At 48.1% G+C, this 23,485-nt stretch overlaps 1 protein-coding gene across 8 annotated transcripts in view; it reads left to right on the top strand.

Annotated features, from left to right (window-relative positions):
- The window catches only part of Clpb (ClpB caseinolytic peptidase B), a 131,865-nt gene that overhangs the window by 89,730 nt on the left and 18,650 nt on the right, over positions 1-23,485 (top strand). For all 8 annotated transcript variants that reach the window (XM_006507488.4, NM_001363991.1, NM_009191.4 and 5 more), the window contains 3 exons: positions 10,256-10,370; positions 19,755-19,832; positions 20,867-20,922. In XM_006507488.4, the coding sequence (XP_006507551.1) occupies positions 10,256-10,370; positions 19,755-19,832; positions 20,867-20,922 (249 nt within the window). The remainder of the gene's footprint in view (positions 1-10,255; positions 10,371-19,754; positions 19,833-20,866; positions 20,923-23,485) is intronic.

Genomic DNA, 23,485 nt, shown 5'->3' on the forward strand with positions numbered 1-23,485 from the left:
GGGAGGAGAGAATCTGCTCGACGTGGCAGCACTCCACTCAGCCTGGAAGTAAGACCCTTTCCTTCCTGCTACGGACTGGCAGAACTAACCGTAGGATCCCATCAAATCAAAGGGGGCAAGAGAAATAGCCCTACCATACTTGAAGACAAGGAGAGCTGGGACCACTGTGATCAACCTCACTTACTCCTTGTCGTAGGAGAATTTCCTCAAGAGAAAGGATGGGCTAAGGAATGGTGGCTAGCTTTTCATAGCCCATTCAGATTGGTCCTTGGACCAAAAAGTGCTACCAAATTCAAGGGTCTGTTGTTTCCCTCCCTGCGTGCAGATTGCATGCCCTAGAACTGTGCACGCCCTGGAACAGCTGCACCACCATTCAAGTCAACTTCCCCACATGCTCTGATGAAACATCCCTGTGGGTTCCAAATAGCCTCCGCACTGTATCCCTCATCTCCTCTTAGACGAAGGACAACACTGCATTGCCAAGAACACCTGTGGGGTGTCAGGTGGTCTGACATAGGACAGGGGCTGGTTGTGCAAAGATTTCTTTCAAAATGAACAAGCATCTAGTGTCAGCACAGGTAGTTAGAGCCACTGAAAGCCACTTAACAAAGTGTGGTTACCTCAGGGAGGTGGCCACAGTATTAGCCTAGTACCAAGGCTAGAACCAGAGTGATCAACCTACTGGCTAGATTCACCTGTGCAAGGCAGACCCTGCTCAAGCTCCAAGGTTGGCTGTACATGCTCAGCGAATGTTGAGCCTTCAGAATCCGTCTGTCAAGGATGGCAGTATGGTGGCCAGAATGCCTTGAAAAAGTGGAAGGCAATGGGAGTATCTGGCTAACAAGGAAAGACTGCTCACTCCAAAGTGCAGGAGTGGCTCTCAGTGTGAGGAGGAGACATTCAAGGGCAGAGCTCTTCCACAGCAGAAGGGCTTGCTTCTGCGGGGAGGCAGAATACCACTTAGAGGCAGCCAGGTTCCCTAGTTGCACATCCGGAAGTCTGTTCTCTGGTGTCAGCTCTGTGCTCTCAGCCACTTGAGACCCCATCACCCTGAAGGCCAAGAACTCTCCACCTCCTCATTGCTCTGCTGTCTGCGTTGCCTTTGAGTAGGTTGTTCCATCTCTCCTTTCTCTTCTGCTTGTTTTCACCAAACTGCAAGATCTAGCTCTTTACAGCAGATTTTTGTGGGAAAAGCACTGCCTTAGCCTCCATTGCCAACTGCCAGTTAGTAAGCCGAGCTGCCCCTCAGAGTTCAGGCCCTATGTCAGTTGCAGTGACTCAGACTTGGAGGCCACTGAGATCCTGGCCTCAGGTTGTGTCTGGCAATAGGTCCCTCCTGGCTGTGACTTTTGTGAGTGTCTTAGGGTTTCTGTAGCTGTAATGAAAAACACTGTAGTGACCAAAATCAACATGGGAAGGAATGGGTTTATTTTGTTCACAGTTCCATCAAAAGCAATGAGGGCAGGAACTCACACAGGACAAGAATCCTAAGCCAGGAGCTGATACACAGGCCATGCTTACTGCCTGGCCCAGCCTGCTTTCTTAAAGACCCAGAAACACCAGCCCAAGTATGGCACTGCCCACAATGAGCTGGGCCCTCCCTCATCAATCATTAATTATAAAAATGCCTTACAGGCTTGCCTATAGCCCAATCTTTTTTTTAAGGTTTTATTTATTTTATATATATGACGAGTTCACTGTAGCTGTCTTCAGACACACCGGAAGAGGTCATCGGATCCCATTACAGATGTTTGTGAGCCACCATGTGGTTGCTGAGAATTGAACTCAGGACCCTTGGAAGAGCAGTCAGTGCTCTTTACCGCTGAGCCATCCCTCCAGCCCCCTATAGCCCAATCTTATGAAGGCATTTTCTTAATTGAGATCCCTCCTCTCAGATGACCTGTCCAGTTGACACAAACTGTCCAGCACAGTGTCACTACTGTGATCTTATCTTGCGCCCATTCTGTTCCTCCTGTACTGCACTCCACCAATACCCACGCCTCTTCCGCCTTGGAAGAGTGTTAGCATCATAAGTCTGCTTATGGAAGGTTTGGGAGTAAGATGGGGTGAATTCATGTTATTTCACCTACTTATAAATGACAGCTCTGTGCTGGACTGTGGGCTAGATAGCTGAAAACAGATGAGTAAGTCACTCCAGGAGCTCACTGCCTGGCAAGAGGACAGGCAGATGAATCAGTGGTATGACTAGTCAAGAAAGGCTTCCTGGAAGAGAGGTCAACTCCCAGCCCAGTCTCCCATAAAAGTATGCTAACCTGCCTGTGTATACGTGCTATTCCTATGTCGTTCCTACCGTTACTGACCATCGAGGCACAATGTGTGCATGCATTTCCTTTCTCTATTCCTGTAACAAACTCATGCAGCTGCTCTTAATACCTGTCCTGGGAAGCCCGACTAGGCAAGGAAGGAAGATGTGACACACAGAAGCCAGGTTGTTGGTGAGGGTCTTAAGTGTGCCTCTGTGGTTCTGTAGTAACTCTTTCCAGACCATAGCTATATCTCTTTACATAGGTGCCCTTTCTGCCTAAACCTACTGGCAACCATGTCTTATATGCCAACCCAGACTTCCACAAATGTGACACGGGACTCATGGCATTGAATTTTCTCCATCTATTACCGGATGGCAAATGGGATGGTGACGGGCTAAAGGACAGGCTCTGCTGCCATGTCTGTATTGTGTCCTCATCTGCCAGGCATTTGTGTCACCTGCCTGACCAGAAGGTGATTCTGAAAGCTCGCCCTCCCCATACTATTAGTGATTCGCACATGTTTAAAATTATCCATAAGCCCGATTTTTTTTTTTTACTTTATTCCTCCTCTTAAAATATATCATTGACTCTCAGAATCTGTCACCTTAATTGGACGAAATGATTTTCCTGAAATGACTTCTCAGGTTCTCTAGGTCTCAACATTCCCCAGGCCTTGGTTTATTTTACCTCCTAGGAAGATCCAAAGTGAGAGAGACCCAGCCACTGACCCTAGCTTGCTGTCCTACTGTGGGAGACACAAGCATTTAAAAAAAAAAAAAAGCAAACAAGCAAACAAACAAAACATGACAGGGGCCTCAGAGGGGCGCACAGGGGTTAGGGCACTGTAGGAAAGCTTGCCCTCCTCCTGGCAGGATGAGCAGGGCAGGCTTCATAGAGGGTTAGCCTAGACCTCACTTTGAATGATTTCAGTACATAGAGAGTTTAATACCTAACGCCTAGACCCATCTTCATGTCCTATCTAAGGGATGGGAGAGAGGTAGAAATATATCTCTGTGCACATGATGGCAGATAAAACAAAAATATGGGGAGCTATCCCATGATGAATATTCAGCTGAGGGGGATGCGTGCATGCCAGCCGCAGCTCCTCTCCAGATCCTCACTCCACTGAGACTCACGAGGAATTTATTGCTCATTTTAATCACACCCAGAGAATGAATTGGCAGGAATATTAGGCAGATAGGCCCGTCCTATATATTTTATTTGCATATCCCAGTGGCAGCATCACAAGCATAAGCTCTGGCTCTATATTTTTTCATTTGCTTCAGGGTAGCTGGGGATGCGGTGATCCCCTGGGCCCACATTCCAGGCTGAGAGCCTGGGTGCTCCCAGCAGACCTGAGTGAAACAGCAGGAGTTCTGGGTGGAGCACCCCTGGGGCAGGAAGGGCACATCTTCCTGCCAGTGCCCTGCCCAGTGTGCCATGTCCTGTGCTGCACCTCAGCACGGGTACCTGCGTGCTGTCTCTGTAGCCCACTGTGGCCACGTAGGTGCTGAGCACTTCCTGGGAGCAAGCTTCTATGAGTTCTCTCCTCCCACCTTCAAGAACTTGTTGATAAAATAGATCTGTATAAGGAAGGAATGCATATCAGAGACAGCTTGTATGCTTTCTCCAACAAATGCTCCTGGTAAAGAAATCATCTCAGAGGCCTGCCCATTGCTAACCTTTTCCCCTTTGTTTTGTTCCAGTTACAGAAATCATGTAACAAGTTCCAATAATCTTTTCAATTAGATGCCCAACTGTTGACATTTTAACACAGTGGTTATGTTTATGAATGGATGGACAAACAGAATTAATGTAATTATACACAAAGTAAATATTTTAAGGTTATACTCACGGTGATTTTTTTTTTACTCTCCTGTGTATGGGGATTTTGTTACTTGTTTGTTTTAAAACGAGATTTGGGAGTGGGGGTTCCATCAGGGTTTCTCTGTGTAGTCTTATCTGTCTTGGAACTTGCTTTGTAGACCAGGCTGGCCTTGAACTCAGAATTCAGAGATCCACCTGCCTCTTGTTTCCAGAGTGCTGGGACTAAATAAATGTATGCGCCATTATCGCCCGGTTTTGTTTTTAATTTTGGAGTTTGCTTTTTTTCCCTTGTAGTTAGGAACTGAGCTCGGAGCCTCAGGAGCACTGAGCATGTACAGTAGCGGCAAGCAACACACTCAGCCCACATGTTTTTACATATGTGAGCATAGTTTACCAAAATCAAAATATCAAAAGTCATTGATACTAAATAACCTTCTTGTGGTATTGCGATTCCCCAGCTCCCCGCTATTCTCTTTACAAGGAAAGACAGCCTGGGCTCTAAGTTGGATTCAGTCGTCATGTTCCTCTGAAAGGGACTGGTTTCTCAGCCTCCCCTCGTTTTCCACGATCTTGCCATTGTCACAGGTACAGGCTGCTATTTTGTAGAATGTTCTACTGACTCCTTCTGATTCAATTCACTGGATATTTCTGGCCAGAATACCCTCTGGTGTTTATTTTACTGTGTAGCCCAGTAGTAGAAGCAAATAGAGCAAATTTGTGTTTTCAGTCTCATCTCCATAGACCTTAAACTCAGTGAAGATGGGGCTTCTCATCCCCAGGTAGAAAGTTCAGACTCAGAGGCAGCCTTTCTGGGTTAGTGATTTGTCTCCTGCCACCAGCTGACCTGGCTTGGATTCACTTTCCTCCTCCGAGACAGTGACATGGTCAGCCTTCCTAGACCTATGAAGATCAAATCACTGACCCCCACATCAGACAAGACTAAGCAGTGAGTGGCAGTGGGAAGACCTGGCAGTTAACCTTGTCCAGTGGATGGAAGATCAGGAGTCAGGGGATTGTCAATGAATCTGAGAGCATCCAACTCTTTCCTAGCCACTTGCTTCCCATCTTAACTTTCTCTCTGGCCCGGTCTCTGAACTAACCCAGCTATTTACAGGTACATCACAAGGTCAAAATCACAAAAGTTTAAAATTTTAAGCCAGGTCTGTTGGCAGCGGTTGAAACCACCCCTTGCAGGATGACCCTGGAGCCTGCAAAAGAAGGCCCCGTCCCAACTAGGGACAGGCGGCCTCTGGGTTGACATAGGGAGGTGTGAGCTGTTATGCTTTCCTGGAACTCTCTTTGTAGACCAGGCTAGCCTCAAATTCACAGAGATCCATCCGCCTGCCTCTGCCTCCTAAGTGCTGGAATTAAAGGTGCGTGTGTCTCTAGCACAAATACAGGGGCCTGGAAAGGTGGGGAATGGATTCTGGTAGGTGCCCTATGGCCAGCCCTCTTCATGTAGAGTGTATTTTATGAGCTAGTTCAAGAAGCTTTCAAATCCCTTCCTACGTCTCTCACCCCATAGTCTCCTGTTCCATTTGGTTGGCATCCATAGCTCCTTTTTTATTTCCGTTAATTTATTCACTTTACATCCGGATCGAAGCTCCCACATCTGCTCCCAGTCCCCCCTCACATGGCCTCTCCCCTTCACCTCTTGAGAATGAGGAAGTCCCTCCTGGGAAACCAGTCCACTCTGGTACCTCAAAGTGACTACAGGACTAGGTACATCCTCTCCCACTGAGGCCAGACAAGACAGCCCAGTTAGGGGAACAGGCTCCACAGGCAAGCAACAGAGTCGGAGTAAGCCCCCGTTCCAGCTGTTGGGGAACCTGCATGAAGACCAAGCTGCACATCTGCTACATGTGTATGTGAGGTGCTTCAATAAGGCAATTTCTTTGTGTTGGATACCCTGGATTCTTGTGCTGTCGTCACTCCTACCCCAGTCTCTGTACCCGCTAGTCCTCTTTGTTGGCCTTCCTACATAGTTCTTCTTATCACCACAGTTCAGGGAGTCAGACATCCTGACCAGGACTTAAGGTCAGAAGTATAAGGCACACCTGAGGATACAGGAGTTTGCAAAGTTGCTTGACCTTTCTGTTCCTCTCCACCTCACAGCCCCACTCTTGCTCAAGGACTTATTCTGGCCACCTACCACCAGCACCACAGTGGCTCTCTCCTTTCCAGCTTCATTGTCAATACCTAAGGCTGCCCAGTAATCAAGATGCATGTCATACACCTTCTACCCAAAGCCCTCCCTTGCTGCGCCACTCATCTCTGAGGGAGGCCGGCTTAGCTAGGCCTCCCAGCCCTTTCCTGTAAATGCACTCAGAGCCAGAAGGAGTGCCATATTAAATCAAGACTGATGGAAACCAGGAGCTTCCATCAGCCAGCCAACATGCAGCATGGGAGCTGGCCACTGCCAGCCCCAGGTGAGAGCATCTGAAGTTAATCGGTCCAGGCTTTTATTAAGAGGATGGCCACTCCCCACACCTGCTGCCCCTTTACACCACACCTGCTGCCCCTTCACACCACACCTGCTGCCCCCTTACAGGACCTCTCAATCCAGCCCTTTGCCTGTTACCTGCCATGTCTTCGAGATAAGTGGAACCCCACTAAAGCAGAGCCTTGAACTCAGTCCTGTAGCCTTTCCCCATATGCCTTCCAAGAGCCAAGCGCAACAGCAGCGTAGAGCCCTTCTGAGCCCCTCCTCTCCCCCAGGTTGGACAAATACAAAGCACGTGTTTTCCTTCTCTAGTTTTTGGCTTGGTTTGGTTTGGTTTGGTTTTTCCTACGGACTAGCTTTCCACAAGGCTGGACTCAGGACAATTGCTTTAAAAAGTGACTCATGCCAGGCAGTGGTGGCGCACGCCTTAAATCCCAGCACTTGGGAGGCAGAGGCAGGTGGATTTCTGAGTTTGAGGCCAGCCTGGTCTACAAAGTGAGTGCCAGGACAGCCAGGGCTACACAGAGAAACCCTGTCTTGAAAAGAAAAAAAAAAGTGACTCATGGGGCTGGCCAGAGGGCTCACAACCATCCGTAATAAGATCTGATTAAAAAAAAAAAAAGTGACTCATGCCGGGCAGTGGTGGCACACGCCTTTAATCCCAGCACTTGGGAGGCAGAGGCAGGCGGATTTCTGAGTTCAAAGCCAGCCTGGTCTACAAGTGAGTTCCAGGACAGCCAGGGCTATACAGAGAAACCCTGTCTCCAAAAACAAAAAAAAAAAAAAAAAAGTGACTCATGCCCAGTATGGAAAAGACCCAGTGGTCAATCCCTAGTAGTGTAAAACAGTACAAGCGAAAAGATGATTTCTTCTACACTTTGGCAAAACAACAGAAAGCACTACATTTGACCTCATTTAATACCCAGTATGTGCATGTATGATACATATGTATTCCATGATGCACATGTGTGTTTCGGAAGTCAAAGAACAACTTTCAGAAGTCTGTGCTCTCCCCTAGCTACAGGATCTGGAAGTTGAAGTCAGGTTCTCAGATCTGCAACGCAAGCAAACACTTTAAACTGTTGACCCATCTTGCCAGCCCTCCTGTACATTTTTACCAACGGAATCTGCTACTGTTTCAGAGATTTTTCTGATTAATAACTATTTGAGACTTGAGGATTGCGAGGATCTGGCTGTATTTTAGAGGTTAGTTCTAATGGAACCTTTCCCAACACCATCAGGAAGCTCCCGAAGCCAGCCAGTTCCTTTCAGACTCCTCCCCAATGCACACACCATAGTCATTAGAACACTTGCCCTTTGTCCAAGAAATATATGAGACCTCTAAGCAACATAATATCTTGACCCCAAAGAAGAGTTACAGGAAGAAGAAATGTTTTCTGGAGAATACTCGGGGGACCATGATGGTCATACCTCACTCAACAAAGTAGAATACAAAGTCTCATTAGGCTTTGCCTGGCACAACAGGAGAGGTGTGTGCTACGAGGCCCCATAGATGGAAATATTGCAGAGACAGAATTCCATGCCATGTAAGGAAAACTAGTGGCCAGAGAGGGCTGCCTCAAGAAGTCAAGGTGTCTCCAGAAAATGGACCCTGTGGAGACAGCACCTGCAGACTGAGGTGCCAAGAGAGGACCCCTTAGGAGGTGTTTCCAAGGCAGTGGGCATCCAAGTGGACTTGGTTACTGGCTTTCTCTGGCACTCAAGATATAATACCTCTTCTTTTAGTCTATGGATCTCTGCCTGTGATTGAATTAAATAAAAGGAGTTCTGTACTTTACCCCATCCCACCCCCAAAAAAACAGATTAGCCAATTGGATACCAAATGGAGTAAAGGGAGGTAGTTGTGTGTGTGTGTGTGGTTTGTTTTGATACAGAGTTTTTCTATGTAGCCCTGACTGTCCTGGAACTCACTCATAGACCAGGCTAGCCTTGAACTCACAGAGATCCAACTGGTGGGAAGTAGTATTTATCCAAGGGCTGACATATAGGTTAAAGTGCTTGCCTAGCATGAGCAAGGACCCTAGGCTCAGTTGCCACTCCTGGAAGGAAAAGGAAAGGAAGAGAGAGAAGTATGCTCAGCATTTCATGAGGGTAGGCATTTGGAAGACATCTGAGTCACCGGAGTAGCACTTATTACCAACCCACATTTCCTGCGTGCCAGGCTCTGCCAGATGTTTCTCTCATTCCTCCTCAAGCATCCTAGAGAGTGGGTATGAGCGCTATCTCCATGCTGTGGTGAGGAAACTTAAGTTCCTGGGAGGTTCTTACTACTTCAGTCTCTAGCTCTTAAATGGATGAGGTCATTGGAGTTCATGTCTGTCTATAGAGAAGCTTGTTCATTCTGCCATATAATTGATTCACTATGAGCCAGAAGAGCCCAGCTTCAGATGGGAGGTGACTCTAAAAATTGAGACATTGAATGAAGTGCTGAGTCCAGTGCCTGGCACACAGCAGTGTGTAAATGTGCCCAGCAAACTGGCAAGCCAGCTTCAACTTCAGTTTCCTTCAGGGTCTGTCCAACAAGTTGGCACCATTCCCAGTGAGTGTGTATGAGAGAGAGAGAGACAGAGAAAGCAGAGAGAGAGAGAGAGAGACTGAGACTTGTCGTCAGCACCTTCCAGCCCAGTGGGCCTGAGTGCTGAATGGGCTTGTGGACAGGGAGGAGGAAGAGGCAGATATATGGCTGGAGTTGGCAGAGCCAGGTGATGTATGTGGCGCCTGAGGGAGCTGCACAGTGACACTCTGGATTCCAGCCGGCAAGCGTCACTCCACTGGGATCGGCGCCGAATTATTGCTCCATATGAAACCGAGGACTGATGGGAGCTTTCAGTTACAGACTGATAGCAACAGCCAAAATTGGATTGTTTGCTATTTATTTTTTTTAACTTCTGTCAAGGTCACTACTATAACAGGAAAACACTACCCAAGCAGCAGGTATTTTTCATCCACTCTGCCCGCAAGAACAATCTGCAAACACAACTTTTGTGACAGGGCCTTACCTTGGCAGCTCTCTTCCAAGAAAGATGCCCGAGTTACTGTGGCCTAGGTAGAAAAGCCACCTGAAGGCCTGGCATCTGCTGCTCAGTTTAGGATCTGTCTGCTTTTGTCTCAGTAAATATGTCCTCATCAGGCTCACCCAGAGCCCCAACCACGTGGTCACCCATCCTCCATTTTCTTACAGTCTCTGGTGTCTTGGAAAGCCCCACCCAAGCATTCCTTCTGTATTTGTGTATCTTCCCCTTTCTGTGTGTCTACAGCACCCTGACTAGCTGTTAATTCTCTCCTTTTTTGTGTCTATATTTTTACATATACCAGATGATGATGCTGGGCCAGAGTCCATGCCAGAAACAGCTAGAGCTTGCCCGTAGGAAGCACTCTGGAGTGCGGATGGGCACTCAGACATTTAGCAAACTCTTGTCCAGTAGTGTTTTTAGTGAAAGACACAGTAAGCACTTAACACTCTCAAGCCATGAGAACAGTAGCTGGTTCTGCCCAAGAACTGTTTGTGGTGAGGCCCTGCCACTCATGCTCCTCCCAAGCAGAGGGGTAGGGGTGACCTGAAATAGCTCTCCAGTGGTCATAAGGCAGGGCAGGACCCTCAGAGCGCCAACATCTGCTTTCCCCTCTACTGAGAAACAGATTAAACCAAGGTCCTGCTGAGGCCAGCGCCCCTGAACTGTTGCTCTTTTTCCCTCAGTACATGGAGAAGCAGAGGAAGCGGGAGGCAGAGGAGCGGCGCCGCTTCCCACTGGAGCAGCGACTGAAGGAGCACATCATTGGCCAGGAGAGTGCCATCGCCACCGTCGGTGCTGGTGAGTCCTGTCCTCAGTGCCAGTCAGGAGGGGCGGGCGTAGCTGCTGTCTTGATGTGCACATCTTGCTGCCCCACAGCCAGAGAGATGCACTCTCTATTCAGAGTTACTGTTTGCTGAGAACTGCCTGTGAGTACAGTGCCTCCACTGTCTTATTATGCTCATGCATATTTTAGGTCTTTTAGTCCTTAGAGCAGTGCTGTGAGGTGGGCACCATCAAATACCACTGCTGTCTTCATCTGGTCAGAGGGGTGGGAGCTGAGCTAGAACAGAACTTCAGTTTCTATATCCCAGCCAGGCCAGCACTCACTCCCAAACTTTGAGAATGGTTTGCCAATAGCTGCATGGCTGGATCTTACAGAAAACATCCCAAGAAATGCCTTCTTCCCCACTGGTGAAGGGCTTATTGCCATCCTAGGGCCCCCTGCCAAGCGCAGCTCTCTTTCAACAGATGTGTACAGTGGGTACCACTGAAGGCAGGAGCCTCACCTTGTTCTACCACTCAGACCTGTTTCAGGGTGACTTGAGGCAGGGAAACAGTTGTCTAAGGAGGTCTCCCCTTGAGACAAGTGTCTCTCCAAGGATGTTCTCTGGGCCAGTGGCCACAGTTTTAGGCTTCACTTACCTTCCTGCAGAGTCAGAGCCTATTTTTTATGTTTTTAACAGGCCCTTTAGGCTATCTGCCACTCGGCTAGAGTTGAAAACCCTCTATTTTGAACTGTCTTTGCCAGTCCTTCTGACTGGTCCCTCTAGTCCTAAGCATCCCATCCCTTGCATGCTCCCCAGTGTCTGCTCGGCTCACCAGGCTGTCTTACCTCCAACATCCTCGTGGAGCATGAGCGATCACGAGCCAGCCCCTCACTCAGGGCCTGACTTTCAGCACATGAATAGAACTTAGGGACCAAAGCTGCCATTCCATCTACAAGTCAGAGTCACGCACATGTTGGGAAGAGCCACTACTTGGGCCCAATCTGCACCTGGATGCTCTTGGGTTCTAGTTATATATATTGGTCTCCAGCTGCCACCTACGAGGTGGGAATACCAGCTGAAGGCCTAACAGAATATACTACTTGTTGAAGTCTCAGATCCACTTGGTCTGGACTATAGCTGCCCTCAGAACGGCTCAGTTTCTTAGATACCTGTTTCCAAAGGCATTCTCCTAACCTCTGGCCTCCACTTCTCAGCAGCCCCTCAAGTCCAAAAGCCAAAAAGCTTCCCAGAAAGTGTTTTACATTTTCCTCTGTGCACCCCAGCTTCTTTGTCATCATCTTCCTTGCCTTTATATCAAGGTACCAACATCAACTTGACTTGGAAGCTCATGTTTTCCTATCTGTGCCACACAACATACAACCTAGTCCTTATTCTCAAAATGTTGTCTTGGGTTGGGCCCTGTACTTTTGAGGTCAAACCCAGAGCCATTTTCTTTCACTTGTAACTGGGCACCCAATCCCAGCTTGCCTGTTCCCCAGCACTGAGCTGACCTCTGATGCCTGGCTTAGCGTCATCCCATCCCTTGCAACTGGCTCAGACTGGGTGATCCGCTGCTCTCTGCCTCTAACAACTATCAGAATAAGCATCCTGCGAAACTCCCCTCCCTCAAAGACCCTCTTCTGTCTTCTAAGCTCTGCATTAGGTAAGTGGTAAACTGGCTGCCAGAAGTCCCACTCCTGCCCCATTGTATAAAGATTGGCCCTGCCAAGGCTCTAGTGACCCTACACAAAATAGTGCCTTTGGGGGTTCACATTGTCTAGGGCTGTGCCTTTTTTTTTTTTTTTTTTTTTTTTTTTTTTTTTTTTTGCTTTCATTTGTTGTGTATCTGCCTTGCTGAGGAGCCCTGCAGCTGGGCTCACACGGAGACTGTCCTGCGCTGTGTTCATTCCTGTGACCAGCTCCCAAAAGCTTCTGGGTCCCCAAAAGAAGGAATGAGCAGCCTAGTGGCCTAGTCAAAGCACGGGCACGTTCTAGGTCTGAACCTGTGGTAAGCAGGCAATGCCCAGAACCTCGGTGCCCTGGAACCCCAGCAGGCACAGGAGGGTGGGGCAGATGGAGAGGCTATGTCAGGCTTCTCTGGAGTCTCCAAACTAGTGTTGCATGTGTGTTAGGGACTACCTAGAGGGGACAGAGCCTGGCACCCCATGGGTACCATGAGGATGGGCAGCCAGAGAAGTGCTACAGAATGAATTGATTTGATAAATGGCCATTTATTACCCTCACGAATTGGCTGAAACCAATTTCGGTCACATCAACCCCTGGTAAGTGCTGGGATATTGATTTGTGCAAAGTAATACAGTGAATTTATCAGTGTGATCCCCAGCTGCGGGGCTTCTAGCAAGAATGGCGCACAGTTACTGCCTTACAAATGGAGGAGCTAAAGCACCAGCCCACAAACCAGATCTCCATGGCTGTGCTCGGCTGTTAGGGTCACGTGACCCACAAGGCCAGCCTACCTATCACAAGGGTATTGGAAAGTGAGTTTCTCCTTCCAGAACCCAGAGCTGGTCTTGGGCAAGTGATGAAAGATGTCAGTCCAAGCTGTCAGACTTTCTGGGAGCCAAGTACAAGTTCCACTCACCTCAAAAAGGCTGTCTGGTTAGCATGTGCAGAACTAGGCCTCCAGTCACAGCACTCCTAGATAGAAACATGCACATTTCCTTGGCTCTGCCATCCTTCCTTTCACCCCATACAGTTCAGGTATCAAGTTCTGTCATTATCTTCTGTGGTTCTCAAACCTAGTCTCTCTTCTTTTTCCTGTACATTTACTTACCTCACTACTGCGAGAAAATATCTTACAAGAAGCAAATGTAAAGAAAAAAGGTTTTATTTGGACTCACAGTTCAAGAATATAGTTCATAATAGCAGGGTATCTTGGTGACAGGACCTTCATACATTTGGCAGAATAGAGTAGTTAATGCTGGTATTAGCTCACTTCTTCCTTTTATTGAGTCTGAGACCCTTGCCCATGAAATGGTGCCACCCAGATGAGGTGGGTCTTCCCACTACAGTTAACCTAGTGTAGATGATCTCTCACACAGGCATGGCCAGAGTCTTGTCCCCTAGGTGAGTCTAGAACCTGTCAAGCTGACAGAACCAACCATCACATGCTGATACTGGCCATGCAGTGGCCTCCTTTCCTTCCCTTAGTATTCCTGCTGGGGCAGTGATCTTTAGAACACAGATGGCTCAGTGTTTAAGAGCACTGGCTGCTCTTCCAGAGGTCCCCAGTTCAATTCCTGGTACCCCCTTGGCAGCTCACAACTGTCTGTAACTCCAGTTAGAGAGGATCTGACACCCTCACACAGATATACATACAGGCAAAACACCAGTGCACATAAATAAATCTGTAAAAAGAGAAAAGAAAGCACAAATCTAATATTACTGCCTTGTTGAAGCCTTCGAATGGTCCTTGTCCTAACATGGCATAAAGGACCTACTGCCATGGTGGCTGCCAGCCTGCGTTGCTGCCCCTGCTCGCTACATTCACACCAACCACAACAGCCTACCTTTGCCTTCCTATCTGAGTCTGCCACTGCCACCCTATCAGCCTATAGTTCTTCAGGCCTTCCTGTAACATGGTTCGACCCCAGCCCTACCACTGCCTAACCCAATTCAGGAGCAATTGAGGTTCGTTGTGAGAGGCCAGACATGTTTGTGTTATCCCCATTGAAGTAGTTTATAAAATTCACTTAGGTGCTATGACCACTTGTCCTCTGGTAGCTCACAACATACTGAAAGGGAACTCAATGAGGTCGTTAATTACATCATATTCCTTCACCTTTGATCTCCTGGGTGGGCAATAGATGAGCCTGCACATGCCTGGGAGCTTCAGAACTGTGTCTGTGTAAGGACATGGGCCTCACAGACATTGCCCCAGGTTCCAGCAGATTCTCTGAATCCGCTGCCCTGCCTCACACAACTCTCCTTCCACTGCACTTCCGCAGCAGGGCCTGCCCACGTGCCCTTCCCAGAATAGCTTCCCATTCTCAGGCCCGTTCCCTGGGCTTCTTGTGAACACCTCTCATTACATGAGTGGTTTGGTATCTGCTGTGTTTGTGTGATTTTCTCTCAGAGATCAGGACCTACTCCTGTTAACTCTGTTTCCTAGGGTTGGGCCCCAGCTGTACAAAGGTTGAGTAAAGCTGTACAGAGGTAAATGAAGGCAGCCCTTTTTTCTTTTTTCTTTTCTTTCCTTTCCTTTTCTTTTCTTTGTTTGTTTGCTCTCTCTCTCTCTGTGTGTGTGTGTGTGTGTGTGTGTGTGTGTGTATGTGTGTGTATGTGTGTGTGTGTGTGTTGTGGTTTGGTTGGTTGGTTTTGGTTTTTTGTTTTTTTTTTTTTCAAAACAGGATTTCTCTGTGTAGCCCTGGCTGTCCTAGAACTCACTCTGTAGACCAGGCTGACCTTGAACTCACAGAGATCCACCTGTCTCTGCCTCCAGAGTGCTGGGATTAAAGGTGTTCACACCCACCATCTGGCTACAAGAGCTCATTTGACACTACTAGTTAATACAAGGTGACTTTCAACCTCAAGCATTGCTCCAAATGGCTGGTTCCCCTGGAGATGCCACAGCATTGAATAAATTCTTCTCACACAAGACCGTTAGAATTTACCAAGAGCCAGGCAGTGGTGGCGCATGCCTTTAATCCCAGCACTAGGGAGGCAGAAGCAGGCAGATTTCTGAGTTCAAGGCCAGCCTGGTCTACCGAGTTAGTTTCAGGACAGCCAGGGCTACACAGAGAAACCCTGTCTCAAAAAAGAAAAAAATCCCACCCCCACCCCCAAAAAAAAGGACTTACCAGGAAGGTCTGTGGACAGGTGACTCAGCACTTAAGAGCACTGGTGACTCTTCCAGAGGTCCTGAGTTCAGATCTCAGCACCCACATTGGGTGGCTCACACTGCCTATAACTCCAGTTTCAAGGGTCTGACACCCTCATATGTCCTCCAGCTTCTTGCATGCATGGCATGCACCCATAAGTAAAAATAAATTTAAAAATAAAAGAACTTATCAGGAACTGTGAGCCAGGCTGCCCCTGGGCTTCAGCTGGATAGAAGCAGAGCTCTGGGTTGAGAAGAGGCAGTTCTTTTCACTCTTTGCTTTTTTCACATACCAAGGCCTTCCCAGAACGCCCTGTTACACCTTGTGCTTCAAGCATCCAGGTACAAATGTTCTGCATCCTCCCAGCACATCCACCCATCTGGAGCCCTCATCTTACATCAGTGCATGGCAAGTACGCAGCAAGTGCTTGTTTGCAGAGAAGATGCAGAAGGTTCCCCAGTGGGCTCCGAAGAGGCCAGCAGCAGCCTTTCCCCAGAGGGGCAGAAACGACCTGCAGCACTGAGTCTCTTCCAGACACACTGTCCTCTGTAAAGGGGGATAAAAATCAGCCTGCCTTTGTGTAACCCCAAGAAGACCAAGAATTAGAAGGAGCACTACCCAATCATTCTATGAAGCCACAGCCACCAGTTACACTGTATGTTCTCCCTTGGAGGTGGAACAGTTTCTGTCTAATCCGGAACGTATCATAATTTCCTTTCATAGAGGACTTCATAAGAGATTTTTTTTCTACTTATATCATGTTTAGTGTTCCAAATAGATTTTAAAAACTGGTTAGGGGGAGTGGGTGGGGGAGCGTGTGGGGGACTTTTGGGATAGCATTGAAAATGTAAATGAGATAAATACACAATAAAATAAATTTTAAAAACTGGTTAAAAGAAACCTACATATAATAATTTCTTAAGATTTGAAAAAAAAGATAATGTAGTATTTCACTTTTTAAAAAATAATTAATTTAGTCGTCAAACATTAAACCAGTGAGAGGCTAGCCTCAGGGATCGGTAAAAAACTAGTGCCTAGTACCTGTAGCCTCCTGCCCCATATAAGGGCACAGGTAGAAGAAATCCCTTTATTGATTTCCCTTGGCTAGTTCCTAGTTTCCTCCTGTGTGAAACAGAGGCATTGTATACCACTTGGCATTATTACAGTGTTTAAGGAGATATTTAAAAAGCTGACACTGAACCAGGTAGTGGTGACTCACACCTGTAATTCTAGCACTCAAGTGACAGAGGCGAGCTGATTTCTGAGTTCCGCCAGCCTGGGCTCCCCAAGAAACACTGTCTTGAAAAACATTTTTAAAAAAAATGTAAATGTGAAATGCGGACAGACAGACACTGAGTGCCATCATTGTTGCCACGGTGATTTCCATTACTTTCACCCCAATCATTGCCCTGTCTCCATGGGGAGCTGACAGTACATGAACCTCTGTCCATTTTAGAAGTAAAGAAACCAGGACGAAAAAGGAATAGGTATTTTACTTAACCAAGGAGGAAGTGGCAGAAGACAAGACTCCAAGCAAGCTCCTCTTAAGACATCATCTCCACCACACTGCTCTATAAATGAATACGTAACCAGAGAACTGATAGGCTCGGGCCATTATGATGGAATTGATCATGAAGACTTGCTACAGAGCCTTTTCCCCCAGTGGTCCTGCAGTAACAGACGTGGCTAAGAGAAGCATCTGGTGAGGGACTGCCGAGATGTGCGCTAGTGCAGCGTGTGGGAGCAGAAGAGCAGAGTTGGAACTTGCAGAGCTGGATCTGTGGGGGCGAGGTGCTGAGCTGCACTTGCAGAAGGCCCCTGACACTGGAGAGCCAAGGTCAGGAGTGAGGACAGGATTGGGGCTTCCAGAGCTGCCCTCCTTTGCCATGCTCCTGACACAATGTAGGATTAAAGCCCTGCTTTTCTGGCTGTTCCTGTGGACCTGAGCAGGTTTTCTAATGTCTACGTACATATTCTCATCTATAAAACAGGAATCAAGTTCCCTGCCCATCTTGCCTTATATAACTATAATTATAACCATAATGAGGCAATGTGACGTTACTGATACAGAGATTCTTTATAAAGTGCTAGTAAAGTAAGTTGCACATTTGCTGAGCCACGGTAAGAGCATCAGAACTTATAGCCACATGCATGTGGGCCCCCTCCAGCCTCCATCGGCCTAACCTTTACCCTGGACTGACAGGGCTCTCCGGGCTCCCCCGCCTCAGTCTTCAGCCCTGACCAGCCACACACCCTGGGGCTCGCCTTCCCCAGGTTTTCCTAGCTGCCTTCATTTTTCATTCTGTCGGACTCCATCTGCTTGGCCGTTTTTCTCTTCAGATATTATTAGAAATATCCAGAGTTATAATTGTTTAATGGTTGGCATTTCGCCTGTTTCGCAGGGACCCCAGAGCAGGCCCACCCCAGACTCCTGCCCTGGGTCTGGCAGAATTGACCAGGGACAGCTGTGCAGTGGAGTCTGCCTGGCATTATAAAGAGCTCTTTCCCAGGTGCATTATTAGAAAGGAAGGGGAAAGATGGCCCCAGGCGTAATTCAATTCCACATTCTCCATGGTGTTTTTTTGTGCTGCACAGCCCAGCTATGTGCAGCTCTCAATGGGCTAGGACACTACCCCAAAAGAACAGCCAAGAGCAGAACCTCAAAAACGCGATACCCTGCCTGAGGGGCCATTCCACCTGTCAGAGTGATGCTGGCTTCACCTCTGCCTTTCCAGATATTCAAAGCCTAAGCCTGCTTCAGGCTTCCTCTGTTCTCAACATAGATTTTCATCTCTTTGGAAGAATATGGCTCTTCTCGGCTGAGCCTCTGTTAGCCCTGCCTGTACACATACACACTTGTTTACACATAGCAACCACCAAGTCTTACCTTCTGCCAAAATTTACTACTTGTACCTGTTCCCAAATACTCTCTCCCTAACTCCTTGTTTCCATTGGCAAACAGGCTTGGAGTTTCCTCCTTTATCCCTGTGTTCAGGCCCATGAGGTGTCTGACTGAGTATCCCTCCTAACCAGCCCTTTCAGAGAACCCCAGCTAGTTAGTTAGAGAAGATCCAGATTCAGCCCAGGAGAGAATCAGCCATTTCCCCGAGCTCTTCTTAGGGAGCAACTCCTGGCAGCACAGGTGGCTGCTCTGTCCTTGAGCTTGCACTGTTTCCATCTGCTTCTAAAAGGTGAGGAAGAAGGCAGGCATGGGGTGGCCCAGGCTCAGCCTGCTCCTACCTATCACTTATGTTAGTTCTTCTCCCCACCACTTTGGGCCTGCCACCTCTCCAGATTGTCAGCCCTGTGATCTGTCATCAGTCCTGTGGCTGCTTTGAAGCCCAACAGCATAACATTTGGGAGCTTGCCTCCTCCAGATTGGCAGGCAATCCCTAGGACTGTTGACTCCTTCTCCATTAAGTTTGTTTCCAGGCCTTGTCCTCTGACATATATCCTTCTTACTGTCCTGTGACACTCTGGGGACCAGACCAGACCAGACACACTGTTCCATTTGCAGACAGACCCTGACATTGCACAGTGCTCTGTCCTCTTCCTGCTCCTAACCACTGTGTTTCCATTAGTGCCACCCAAATTGGCACTCTCTTCTTTAAAGCGGCTGTATGGGGCTGGGGGGGCTGGTTGGTTGGTTTGGGGTTGTTTGTTTGCTTGTTTTGTGTTTTGTAAAAGTAAGTTTTGGGAAAGAAGCAACTCTTACATACTATCTACCAACTATGTAACTTAACAAGTCTCTGTCTGTTGCCTCTTGCCTGTCCCAGATGATGGAGTTACAAATACTTTCCCTTCAGTGTTTCTGTGGGTCTTAAATACATTGTTAGTGACTTCTAGTTATACCTAGTATCCAGGGTGTCCAATGTGTGACTCTTCTCATGATTCTGCCTCATCCACTCCGTAGCTGAGACTGGATATCTTCACCTTCATGCATAGCCCTTGACCACTTACTTTGTAAAGAAGAGCCTCAAGAAAGCTAGTACAAATCTGCCCTCCCCTCACCCCAAGCCCTCCAGAAGCCATAGAGGAGATAGAGCCCAGGCTGTACACTGCCCTTGATGGGCTTCCAGAAAATGCTCTTGGCTCTGTTCTACTTCTTAAACCACACATCAGAACAGACCTTGGTTTCCCCAAATGGGAAAGAGCACACCTCTTACACCTCCCTAGGTATCAGGGTATCATTCTCTACTAGTTTTCCAGGTGAGGAGAGGGGTGACCAGCGAGAGTTAACGTCCCTCTCAGATTCTCCTTCACCAGTCCCCCACCCCCCTCACCTCCATTCACCATCCACCCGCCTTTTGGTTTCCCTGGCAACGCTGAGTGCTCATCCTGGAAAACTTTATCCGAAATCTGCTCTGGGCAGCTTTCCAAATCCATGCTAACCTGATTAGGTGTCTCTAGGGGCCTTGCCAGCTAATCAGATTAGGCAGCACTAATGGTAGTGAGGACTTTGAGTGGGCGCAGAGCAGTAAAACATATTGTATACTTAGTGATAATTATCCTGCCTTTTGTGTCATTGATTTATCTGTCTCCCTCCCCATCCCATGTTGTGTGTTTGGCTGTAGCGATCCGGAGGAAGGAGAACGGCTGGTACGATGAGGAGCACCCTCTAGTCTTCCTCTTCTTGGGATCGTCTGGAATAGGTAATCATGGGCAGATCAGCCACTGGGGAAGCAGAGCTGGAGAAGCCTCTGGCCTGATCTGACAGCTCCAGGAACAGCTGCCCTAGATCACAGAGTCACTAAGAAATTAGACCTTAGCTTCTTAGTCATGTCCCATGTTACCCCTGTGCATCCCATAGGCTCACCTCTGGGAAAGAGCCACCTTCACTGGCTGGCACACCAGCTATACTCAGGCAGCCTACCTTCAGTAGACTTGGGGAACTCCTGTGCACGGGGCAGTAAGGGGCACGGATACCCTTCTACTCGGTCGGGCTATATCAGCTGAGGTGTCCTCTGCCTTCCTCCACCCCTACCTCCTTCCATGGTCTTGATAGGTCTTTCATGATATAGCCACTACCTTTTTACCTCCCGGCGCCTTTATGGACCTGACAAAGAAGCTCTGTGTACCACATAGTAGCTTTACCATCATTCCAGATGGCCCTTCCAACAAACTACCACTTTGGGGTTGTTCTCTTTGTCACAAGATCTGTGGAACCAGTGGCAAGTCCTCTGTCTTTTAGCCTTTTCCTGGCCTGAGGTTCCAGAGCTGTGAAGTGTTTAAGAGGGATGTAGGGAATGAGGCAGGAAGTGGAGGCACTCCTAGAAGAGATGAAGTTTGTGCTAAATTTCAAAGGATTAGTTGGGTTACGAGTCCTACTGCCTGCCTCCACTCCTAGAGTGCTGCTTCAGAGAAAGCCCTTGGCTTCATCACAGGGAAACTGGAAGTGCACTGGTTGTTGTTTCATTTTCACCTTAGAAAAGTTTCTGGACCTCAGCTTCCTATCCATAAAGGGAGTGCTCATCAGTGTCCATACATCCCAGTGTTGTTTTTAACTGTTTTGAGACAAGGTCTCTTTACATAGCCCTGACTGTTATGGAACTCACCATGTAAATCCTCCTGCCTCTGCCTCCCAGTTGCTGGGATCAAAGATGGGCACCACCATAGCTGTCCCTAGTGTCCTTTTACTCCACAGATTGTCAACTGGACTGACCCAACTCATCTACCTTATTCCTAGGGAAAACCGAGCTGGCCAAGCAGACAGCAAAGTATATGCACAAAGATGCCAAAAAGGTAAGGAATTAGGACCAGGGTCTAGTCTGTAAGCCACTCATGCTTGTCCTGAAACCTAAGCAGCAGACGATCAGAAAGCTGGACCCTGGCCCCAGAAGCAGACCTCTGCTCTAGCCAGAGATTGCTCTAAGAACTAACTTTTTCATGCCTCAGTTTCTTCAGCTGTGAAATAGCAATGATCATCTTTAGCCTGCCTGAGTCAGGGCTCTTGGGAGAACTAGATGAGATTCATCTGCACATTGCTGAGCACCCTGTCCTGGATTAGCTGGATGTACTCACAGCTAATTCAGTGTTTACTGAGGGCTCTCTGCAGGAGCTCAGGCTAGCTAGGTATCCCAGTGTGGTAGGGCTGCGCTACCAGGAACCGCTGGCTTCTGGAGAAACAAGCAGGCGTGGTGTCAACTGCTTCCCCACCGAGCATATGTCCTCAACTAGGCTTTCACTCTGCCTCTAACCAGAGCCCAGAGCCTTGCAGTCTCCCCAGCTATGTTTATCCACACCTGCTTTTAAAGGCCTTGGATGACAGGAGATGCTTTTGAGAAAGCAATCCTTGGTGACACTACAAAATACTCAGTTAAAGCTAAGTAAGTTCCCCTATTTGCCCCTAAGACTCCAGTGTGCTTGCCAGGTTTCATGGCCACCTCCCCGCTTCCCCACACCCACACCCAGAGGCATGGAAGGGTTGCTTAGGCCCTGCCAGCTAAATAGCCCAGGAGCAGAGTCCTGAACTCCCGTCCCCTTGTAGCCTCCTGTTCCCTTGCCACCTCCCTGAGGATCCTTGGATCCATAGACGCAGAGTAGCCCAGGTTGCCTGAGCCCTGCTGTGGAGCAACTGGCAGAAAACTCTTAAATTTACCTGTCTCTGCCAGCAGCTGTGTGCAACCTCTGCCAGACCCACTGCAGACCCACTAGACAGGCAGGCAAGCAGGCAAGAAGAAGTGTGTGGCATGCTAATGTGCTCCAACCGAAATAGCGGCTTTAGACAATTCATCAGGTTGGCAGCGATTGAAACAATTAGCACTCTGGAAAGGGCCATAAACTAGCAAGACTATTAGGAAAGATGCAGTTACAGGCAGGAACCACCTGATTAGGGATGAAGAATTCTGAGTGGTTTAATTTTAATACTGTCAGAAAGGTTAATATTTAATTACAAATTATAATCTCCTTATCCATGCTGTCTTAATATGTCTTCATACACAGTGGATGTGGGAGGAGAGTATCTGCTGTAGAAAGACTGTTGATGCAGGTACCTTTTAGTTGGTACATCTAAATGGGGACAGAAACCCCACCACCACCACCACAGTGTGTCTCCAGGGTGGGATGGAAATCAGTACACACCTCCCTAAGACAAGCAGCACCCACTCCTTCCTGCATCTGCTGTGTGGCAGTGTGCTATGGGGCCCTAAGCCCGAGAGCCATGGACCCTTGTCTGGAGTTCCATTTCTGTTTTTTCCTGGCCCTAAAGTGGTCCTTCCCCACAAAAAAAAAATCAGCTTTCCTGCCTCCAATCCCTCTCCTGAGATTGTGAGCATTGGCTTACTCAGGCTCCCACACACTGTCATAGACACTACTCTCCTTAGCCTATCCCAGCAGTGCTCACCTGCTGTACGCTCTTCCTTGATCCTATGAGAAGCAGTGCTGACTTCATCTGCTTTTTAGTTGAGAGAGCTGAAGCCCTAGAGTCGCAGGAGGCTTGCCCAAGGTCATTTGTTAGGAGGAGGCGTGAGCCCAGAGTCTAGCCTTCCACTTTTCTGTCAGTACCATTATTCTCAGCTGCTCTAGGGGTGAGATTAGAAACATGTTGACTCGTCTGTTTCTCAGAGGAAGATGAGATGCATAACTGGCCCCCAGAAAACACTTAATGAATCATGTGTGATTCTTCTATAAAGCCCCTTATCGGTCCCACCCCCTGGGCCAACCATTATAGAGAATGTTTCCATAGACTTTGCCTAGCCATGGGACACTCATGGTTGAAGCAAGCCATCAGAATCCAAGAGAACCTTGGACTGTTAAGCTGACAAGCCAGTGTTCCTGACACCTCCAGGACAGTCAGTAAAGTGCAGAAAGTATCAGGTGTGAGTCCAGTGTCACGAAGGCCCATCCCAAGTGGGAACTTCGTTCCTGTGCCTCCCAAGGGGGCCCATGAGATAAACCAAGCACTGGCCTGGGAGTCGGGGCCTGTTTGGGTCTGCCTCTCTGATCCTTGATCACGGTTGTTAAGAGACATTGATGCTTACCACCTCACAAGGCATTATGGGTATCCACACAGTTTCTTCCCAGACCCATTTGTGAACTTCCTGGGTTTCTTCCCCTCAGCTTCTGTACTGTTCCCCCAACTGGACAGCCTCGCTAACTCTCATCAGGGTTAGTAATCCTTGAGAAAGGACCTTTTGTCCTGTGACATCACCATAAGGCCAGGTACTGGAGCCCAAAAGATTTTCAAGTTTTAGTGGCACTATGATGGCAGATTAAGAGCAATTATTTGAGTCTCCTTCTGTGTAGAATTGACTGAGACTCTGTTTTCATCCATTTTCTAAGTAGTAGGTTCTATAATGCTTCTCTC

Source organism: Mus musculus, chromosome 7, assembly GCF_000001635.26.
Source record: "Mus musculus strain C57BL/6J chromosome 7, GRCm38.p6 C57BL/6J".
Classification (NCBI taxonomy): domain Eukaryota; kingdom Metazoa; phylum Chordata; class Mammalia; order Rodentia; family Muridae; genus Mus; species Mus musculus.